The sequence below is a fragment of the Helobdella robusta genome (genome assembly GCF_000326865.2).
Source record: "Helobdella robusta unplaced genomic scaffold HELROscaffold_51, whole genome shotgun sequence".
NCBI classification, from domain to species: domain Eukaryota; kingdom Metazoa; phylum Annelida; class Clitellata; order Rhynchobdellida; family Glossiphoniidae; genus Helobdella; species Helobdella robusta.
In genome coordinates this window covers 690,093-699,853 of record NW_008705261.1, presented here as the reverse complement: position 1 = coordinate 699,853, position 9,761 = coordinate 690,093, and the positions used below count along the sequence as shown (strand labels likewise).

The following is a 9,761-nucleotide window of genomic DNA, read 5'->3' as shown; positions in this document are numbered from 1 at the left end:
TGTTCTGAAGACGATGAAGAAGCTCATTGACATCGTCATCAACTATGCAGATAGGTTGGTCGAGTGAATGATTGATTGTTTGTTTGATTGATTGATTGATTGATTGATTGATTGATTGATTGATTGAGTGAGTGAGTGAGTGAGTGAGTGAGTGAGTGAGTGAGTGAGTGAGTGAGTGAGCGGGCGAATGAGTGAATAATTGAGTGATTGATTGATGATTGAAATTGAAATAAACTAAACAACAACCAGTGATCGGCGAGTGCTGAGTGAGCCATTCCTGGTGCTGCCCTCCAGGAGGGAGCTGCCCGACTACTACGCCGTCATCAAGAAACCCATGGATTTCAAGAGGATCAAGGTTCGTAGTCTGTCTGTCTGTCTGTCTGTCTGTCTCTTTGTTTGCTGCCTAAAACACACGCACACACATGCACACACACACACGACATACAACACATATACACACACACACACAACACACACACACACAGCAAAGGATATCATCAGGGGCTTACTCCAGCGTCGATGATCTGGAGGCAGACGTCCTACTGCTGTGCAAGAACGCGCAGACGTACAACGTGGAGGGCTCCCTCATCTACGAGGACTCCATCGTCCTCCAATCCGTCTTCACCAGCGCCAGGGAGCGGCTGGATCGATCCGCTCTTCTCGGGAATTCCAATCACGGGGGCGGTCCTGTCGGGGGTGGTGGTGAAGTCGGGAGTGGGGAGAACAGTGGCATGGGTGGTAACGTCGGTGGTATGAGTAGTATGGCCGGTGCTGGCAACATGGGTGGGGCTTGTAATATGGCGGGTGTTGGTAATATGGGGAGTGCTGGTCGCATGGGGTGCATGAGCAACGTGGGGAGTGTGAGCAACATGAGTGGCCTCATGAGTGGCAGGGATAGTACCAGTCAGATGGTGAGTTGGGGAGTTTCGTCGGCTCTTTGTTTTTTGCGCTGTTTTAAATTTCCACCAGCATAAATTTATGTACAGACTTAAATGAATAGCAAATTATTCTGATCTTTGACCGTAACTGAACAGCCAATCACAACCGTCCATTCAAAAGCAATCATCAGATCGCAACTAAATAGCCATTTACAACCACTGGATCACAACCAACCAATCACAATCAACCACAACCAATCCGACTCAACCAATCACAACTAACCAATCACAGCCAACCAATCACAGCCAACCAATCATAGCCAACCTATTGCAACTATCTAATTACAATCAACCAATCACAACCAACCGATCAACAGAGTTCAGGATCATTCCAAGGACAAAGATGTTCCAACTCTGCCACTCCACGGGCCTCGGACGATGATGACGATGAGGCGAACGACTTCGACAATGACGTATCCATGACGTCATCATCCTCCATGATGATGATGTCGCAGATGAGGGGCATGATGAGGAGGGGGGAGGATGATTATGATGACGAGGAGGGGGCTGAGGAGGATAACTAATGATGAAGATGATGGTGATAATGATGACGATAATGATAATGATGACGACGATGATAATATTTACAATAAATTAAGAGATAAAAAGATTGTACATCGGGCGATCCAATAAACAATATTACTCCATGTATATTGTATTTAGTATTGTACGTCTCATAGACGGTACCGCCATTAAACACCTGTGGGCGTATTCTTATTTACAACTGCGTTCATACAGGTGCACACAAAGCGCATACACACACACATACACACTGAGACATGCATACACACACAGGCATACACACACACACACACATACACACACACGAACGCACGCAGACTTACACACATAATCGCGCACACACGCACGCACATCTTGGCATCCGCACAGCTACAGACGTACGTTGTACTTTAAGTCGAGTAATAATGTTGAATTTATTTTTCCCATCGAAAACATTGTCGCGTTAGTGGTAGTTGCAGTTGGTGTGGTGTGGTGTGTTAGGAGCAGTTGTGGCTACCGCATGACATGCTGTTGATGTCGTTCTTAACGCGTCTGTACGTGCGTTCATTTTTCATTCATTTTTTGTTTTTTTTGTGTGTCTGTCTGTTTGTTTGTTTTTCGTTCTTTTTTTTCTAGAAGTTTAAACAAATTTTATTTTTTGAATATTTAAGAAAATTTATTTTCGAAAATGTTAAATAAAACTAATAATTCATTTTATGTTTTTGCATACGCTGTACATATCCACCGTGATTACGTCAAATAGTCATTCTAGGTTTTACTTAGGTTTGGTTGTTGAGTTTTTGTTGAATGATTGTTGGGAGGCTGTTGAATTGTTGTTGGGTGGTTGTTGAGTTTTTGTTGAATGGTTGTTGGGGGGTTCTTAAGATAAATGTTTTCAAGATAACAATAATGTTTTGTCTTTGTTGACGGTGGCATACGATGCAGTGAATGACGTGTGATTGTGGTTTCAAATTTGATGTGTCAGAGGAATTGGTTAATTTGTGGCTGTTATAAATAAATATATATTTATATAAATAATACTTTTAGACTATTTTATTGTTAAAAAGATTATTGTTTTCTAATTGTTAAATTATTATAGGTCTGACATTATGATCCCACTGATAGTGAGGTGATTTCTATCTGCTTGTCAATTAAAACCAAAATCAATGAAAGAAAAACTGAATGACTGTAATAGATTTTGTCGGCAAAATCATCTAGCATAGCGACCTAAACCGAAGTTACAGTAAAGTTAAAAAGCAGAAATACTCACGATATTACGTTTTAAAAATTAATCGTTTTTTGAAGCTCTCCATTAAATTATGACATGGCGTAATTATAAGTCATTCTTCCCTGTCGGTACAAGTTTCGGAAAAACCTGCAGTTTATTGTAATAGTTTATGATATTCATCCAAACGTGGAACAAATGTTGGTGTTTGTTCGATGGGCTCCGAGAAAAAATTTCGTTTCGATTGCTCGTTTCGATGCACATCTTAATTCAATTTCTATGTTGAAGATTAATGTCAGTCAATCTTTGCGATATTAATCACCTCGCAATCTGTTTGTTACGATATTTAAAAAAAATTGCCAGCATGATAGCCACAATTATTTTCCTCCAAATTACAAACATCTGTTGCTGCGTCATTGTATTAATACCTCCATTTTATAGCTAGTAGTGTAATCTACCTACGTGTCACATGCATACATATCTGGGATTGATATGAAACACCAGCAGGTGTATGTGCGCTTTCTGACAACTTCGAAGTGTTCGTCACGGTGCTCACCATCTCAAATGTTTCCAGCGCTTTCCTCTGACAACTTGATCATCAAAACGCAAAACGATTTCTAAATTTACATTTTAAAATTTTACTTTTGCCATCCCTGTATCAAATTTGTTGATAAATAAAATTTCGATTCGTTTTGTAAATCAAGCTATTACACAAACACACAAACATTACGAATGTAGGGAGTTACAGTGTATGTTATAATACACAGTTGGTCTACATGGAACTAATCAATCAATTAATCAATCAATCATCGTTTAGCGTCCAGAGATCCAGTTCTCCTAAGGTAGGACGTTGTTTTCTTTGCCATCAATTTTTTGCGCCAAATTAGACGATCAGTTGTATCTATTTCATTTAAATTTAGAGCTTTCATGTCTTGCTCGATTGTTTGCGACCAGGACTTCTTTGGACGGCCTTTGGAACGTGTGCCAAGTACTTCAACATCTGCAAGAGAAGTTATGGCACTGTTTCCACTTTGTTTGACATGACCAAACCACCGCAGACGGTGTTTCCGGCATTCGTCATTTATATCATCTAAACCAGCACGGCGCAGGATTTCCGTAGATTTGACTAATTCGTTACATCCATCCGAGCATTTTCATGTCGGTTCGTTGAAGTTGTTGTTCCAGTTTGGTTGTCATTGGCCATATTTCTGCACCATATAACAACACCGGACGTATCACAGATTTATAAAGTCTTGATCGTAGTGGTAGTGGGATGTCACGCCGCATCAATATAGAGGCAAGGAGATGCTATTTATTCCAGGCTGCACGTAATGCGTGCTCGAACGGCAGCCTCAGCTGTTCCAGTACAATCCAGAACATCTAGATATTGAAACGATGTGACTACATGGAACTATGTAATCCGTTCAAAATCAGGTAAAGAAAAAAGAATCTGTTGCTGTGTTGGCGTGGCGTGAACAGGAGACGTGTTGTGAGAAAGAAAGGGAAGAAGAAAAATAGGAAGAGGGGTGAAAAAATGTAGTGGGGAGGAATGGGAAAATTTTGTATTTGAACATTAAAAACAATATTGATACCAGTGTAAGCAAACAAATATTCTTTAGATTACACCATGGATATATATAATGCCATAAATTTAGTAATTTTACTAATCCCTTTTCTTTTTTAAATGTACTAAATATAGTATATAACATATAAAATGCTATACGAAATCGAATTTAAAACAAAAAACGAGACAAAAACTTCGCAAGCGATAATTTCAGATCAGACGATTAATCAAAGACGCTGAAGAAGACAACGACGATGCTTGATCCATATTATATCCATGGTTTACACCATTGGATTGACATTTCTCTTGAGTTTGAATCCTTTTGTTCCGTTCGGGCCTTTAGGTTGTCTGATTACTTCAACTAGTGAGCTCAGGCGCTCTGGTCTCGGTGGAACACTAGTTGTTACCTGTTTGTTGTTGAGATCTTTTCTAAGCAAGACATCTTCAAAAATTAGCGTTCCTTTCGGAATTTTGGTGACTCCAACTGCCACTTCATTGTTGCTTTTAAATTTAATGAGGAACTCGACGTTGTCCCCAAGCTTCAGTTTGTCTATCTCTCCCTTAAAATCTTTATAATGGAAGAAAATATCTTTCGCGATATCGGCCCTCTCTATAAAACCGTATTCGTTTCTTATGCAACGAACTACCCCCTGATAGTAAACTGAGGGTTTCCTGGACAGACCGATAGATAAGCGATGATTAGAAGCTCGTACCGTCCTTTCATCTGAATTGAACTTTTGCGGATTGCAAAAGTTCAGGGATCGACGTCGGTCATACGGTTTTCTTGTTTTTATTCCATCTTTTTTTAATTTTGCATGCTCATCCATGACTCGTGTATTTCTGACAAATAAATCATCCATATTTTTGAATTCAGAGGTGGGCGACGCCGTATTTTTTATTTTCTTTATCATTACCGCCACCGACTTACCAGTTCGGCTATCTACCGATTCTTGGAACTCCACTACGTCTCCCACAGCTAGATTATCGATATTTCCTTTATATTCACTGTTGTGAAAGAATAGTCTTGCAACTCTTTCAGTGCAATGTAGAAAACCGTATCTGGTCAGTAGTTTATCAATGACGCCCCTCTCACAATGTTCAACGCTATACATTTTCAAAGGTAATGGTTTAAGACGTTTGATAACTTATTTCTAATTTCACCAATCAAAATTTTGTTTTTCAATGTCGATACACCGGTTTATATAAAAGTCAAACAAAGAAAAATTTTATTGGAATGACTAACAAGGGCTTTACAACTCCAGATCTTGCAAAATTTTACAGCCACATCTTTGTCAACAAACTTTCACACTACTTTGATAACAACTGTGATTACGATATACTTGGACTAACGCAAATTCGTCAATTAGAGTAAAAATTATTTAACAACTCATTTCCGTTTTATGAACTGTTTTTATAAGCTATCATTGCAATAATGCATATCTCATGTTTCGTGTATGGAGCGTCGTTTAGCATATATTCCTATTCGATGTTTGTGCGTGTTGTTGAATGCCCTGATACTAGGAAGGCTGTAATAGACATTTATTGTTTTGTTCATGAACACAGCGTACGTTACAAAAATTTTAAACATATTTTCATTGTATTGAGATTTATTCATATGATGGTGCTGTTGTATTGTTTTAAACACTTGCTTGTCGTAACTTCATTCGTATGACTGTTTTAGTGACTTGGGCTATTTATTTTGAAATTCTGTTTTTATGTTCGCAATAATATTTGAAAATTAATCTCTGAATTGAAATAAAAAAAACTACTATGATTATAATTATTATAATATATAATTACATTATCCAACCAAAACAACATCACAGTGAAAGAAACAAACTTGAAACCAACTTAGACAGTTAAACACAAGCGAAACTAAACCACAAAACAAACGGATACAGACCCGCCAATAAATTCAGGAGCGCTTGAGACCTCACCCTATCAGCAGACAGAAATGAAAGAACATAACGCAGAAATGAGAAGCGAGAATTGAAATTCTAATTGCATGCAAGTACGTAAATCTGAAGCCACGAGCGATAAAAGAGAACAATCTTAGACAGAAACGTTCAGTAGTAAATCAAATCAGCGAAATGTTGAAAGTGCCGGCAGTCAAACCGCCAAACGTCATAAAATACAGTTAGATTAGATTCTTTTTTGACAGTAACAAAACTCACAACTAAATTAAACAACACACGACAACATAGAACAACAATCAGAAAACCAGCATACAACTTCGCATAGCCAAACAACAACACACAGTAGCAGACAATACAATAACAAAAACACAAACCAACACACAACAACAACTCATAAACAACATCATCACACTTTACATCATAATACAAACTTGTATGACATTCATATTACATAGCAAATGACTAAATTTGGTGAACAATTTTTTGATGAATTAAAAAACATCTAGTTTCAAATTAACTTGTAGTAAAAGTGAAATAATATTTATATTATATTATTATTATAGCGATAATATTTATTATAATATTAACATATAACAAAAAAACTACCATTTTATAAAATTAAAAATAAATTCATTTCAGGTTTCGCTTTTTTTTCTGATGGAGACAACGTGAAATAAAATGCGAAACATACAATTTCAGTTGTCCTTTGCCTTGTAATTTTATTTAGTCTCAATTTATTTTATCTAACTCGTTTTCAATGAAATAGTTTTGTTGCTCTTTATATTCCTTATCTCTAATTTCACATTAACATATTCACATCCTCATCGCCATAGTCGTCATCACCATCATCACCACCATCATCATCGTCATCGCCACGATAGGAAGTTTTTTGTAGCATGTGACATGCGCAATGATGATGATATGGTGAATAAGTTCACACCGAACTGACGAGTGCTTTTTTGGAAACTAATAAAGAGTAAAACACAGGAGAGAGAGAGAGAGAGAAAGAGAGGGAGAGAGAGAGAGAGAGAGAAGGAGAAAAAGAGGGGGGGGGGGGGAGGAAAATGAAAATTGAAAGAGAAATAATGTAACAGAAGAGACAAAAAGGAATAAGAGAAGGGGACGAAATACGAAAAGATATGAATGGAGCAGAAGTCGAAGGATTATAAAGGAAAGAAAAAAAAGAAAAACAAATTAAAAAATAGATCTATAGTTAGAGAAGAAGAAGATGCATTGAAGGAAAGATAAACAATGTGAATAAAAAATGTTGGTATAAACATTGAAAGTATCTGATAGCGCCGGAGTGCAAAATAATCGAAGTTTGATTGTTCGTTCGTTCGTTCGTTCGTTCATTCATTTATGGGATGCAATGTCCTCCACACTTTTCATGCGTCGGTTCGTTAATTTTGTTTATTAAATTCGAACAATCAAACAAACCAAGTAGCGAAACAGTTTGAGGATCGTTTGGTCTTTCAAAATGAACATTGAAATCACTAGCCACTGGAATATTGCAACTCCTTGAACCATGATTAATTAATTCGTCATAGAATAATGATAAAATAAGAGCAAATTTGAATTTGTCTACCTAATTGTTTCCAATACTCTTAGACGATAAAATCAATGAAGTAAAAATTCGACGTGATTTGATCAGAGTATTTCCTGTGCCAGGTAAATCAAAATCGCCAGGTGCAAAGTCATTTTCTAAGAAAGCTGTAAAACAAACACACACACACACCACACACACCCACACAAACACAAATAAACAGTGTAGGATAGGAGTGGATTTTTTGCATTCAATCCAGGTAACTAAAATTCAGAGCCAGGGTTGGCTGAATCATATTTAGTTCAAAAAACTGTTTAAATTTTAAAAAGTGACTTTTGGAGAAAAAAATATGGTTAGTTGATTTTATTAATACAAAAATATTCTAAAACATAATTCGTCAAAAACAAACACACATGAATCTTTGTCTCTATTTCATTAAAAATAATATTAAATGCCTAATAAACAAAACAAAATTTTGTTTAACTGACGCTATCTGACAGTATAATGTCGTAATGTTACGACGTTACGATGCTACGATGATTTATAGATCATTGTAAGACAAATAAGTGCAAGTTAGGTGCTCCGCCTGCTTCATTTGGTGCTCGTCCTCCACTCGTTTCAATATCCACTCATTCCCCCTATTGTAATGATAAATCAACAACCACTCCCCCCCCAACAGAACTTCAATGAAGAAACAGTAGCGGCATTGGTGCATGCGTGCTATTTAAGCACTGCTGCTTGTTCGGGTATTGCTCATTCAAGTACTCAGGCACCGTAGAGTTTTCAATTTCTGCTCGCCTAAGCACCGTTTATTCTTTCGAAAATGTCTTAGATGGATGGATGGAAAAATGTTCAGAGTAAGAATTTCAGCGAAAAATGTGCAGCACACGTTGTGAAAGTTTGGAAAAAGATAATGGCTTGAATTAAAAAATATTTTCGTCTTAAAAATCAATGGCTGTTTTAATGGATGTTGTGCAAATTTTTTAAATCGAAGTTTAATCTTTGGTGTCTGCTGGCATCATCGTTGCTGGTGCGTTCTATTAAAGTACAGTTCATTAAAATTTGCGAGTTACTGCTACAAACCAAACAAAAGTCCTTATAAATCTGTTATTTGTAAAATTATTTGTAAAATTAATGTGGCATAATTAAAAACAATCAACAGCATTTAAAACTAACATATAAAAATAGTGTATAGAATGAGTATATTCAGAGCAATTACTTCTTACACTGCCTTGGTGTCAGTGATGATTCGTCCGTCGATTTCGTCCCTGGATCCGGCCAGCCTCATCTCACAGACGAAGATGAAGTTCAAGTTGTGCCACCATCTCAATAACCAGCCTGTCTGCTGTTCAAATAAGCCTGCAAAAATCTTTCAGACCAGATCATCCACCGAGTGTCCTTCCATCTGCTCCCTCACAAACGTTCCAAATTCAAACCCCACTTCCCTGATTTCCAAGCAACCAACTCTAAATGAAATAAAAAATTTGGTTACACCTTCACCTGCCTAAGTGTACCCTCTTAGATTTACTACTCAGATTTGAATTACGTGAGAAATTATTCTTTCCAGTTCAAAATTCCGACAAATAGGCAAAACTTCACGATGCCTCGAACGCTATCCTTCCTTCAACCCTTCCAGGTCAGGACGGTTTGCACGGGGTCCAATTACTTCGCAGGGTTGGATCGGTGTGAGGTGTTTGGAGTTACGGGGAAGTACAGTGTGACCAAGAAGACGAGGGGTTGACAGGGGTGCAGGTTCTATCAGGTGGGTGATTAGTTCTATCTGCAAGTTGTGGTTGTTAATTTTTTGTGAATTACAATTCGAAATCTGGATGAGTTTGGTAAAATATTCTCCTACAACTAATAAAATTAATTCAATGCTTGAAGTTATTAAGAAAAGTTTATTTTTATAAAAGAGAACTGCTTTGTTCATATTGAGCGTATGATTACCGTGCTGAAGATAATTTCGAATGTCACACAAAAAGTTTGTTTAATTATTAAAATTTATTATCTCACAACTTGAATGTAGTCATTCAATCAAACAAGTATATCTGCCGTTTAATCAAATTTAAAAAGA

General features: G+C 37.2%; 2 protein-coding genes across 2 annotated transcripts in view; one reads left to right on the top strand and one right to left on the bottom strand.

The window, feature by feature from the left end:
• Window positions 1-974, top strand: part of HELRODRAFT_86367 (hypothetical protein) — a gene marked incomplete at both ends in the record, with an annotated part of 14,771 nt that extends 13,797 nt beyond the window's left edge. Inside the window, 3 exons of the mRNA XM_009027796.1 lie at window positions 11-54; window positions 250-355; window positions 486-974. Of these exons, the coding sequence (XP_009026044.1) occupies window positions 11-54; window positions 250-355; window positions 486-974 (639 nt within the window). The remainder of the gene's footprint in view (window positions 1-10; window positions 55-249; window positions 356-485) is intronic.
• Window positions 975-5,109: 4,135 nt separating this feature from the next.
• HELRODRAFT_86338 (hypothetical protein) lies at window positions 5,110-5,340 on the bottom strand (the record flags this gene model as incomplete). The annotated part of the gene is made up of 1 exon (XM_009027790.1): window positions 5,110-5,340. A coding segment is annotated over one exon (231 nt), but the record flags the coding sequence as incomplete, so codon positions are not given.
• Window positions 5,341-9,761: the final 4,421 nt, after the last annotated feature.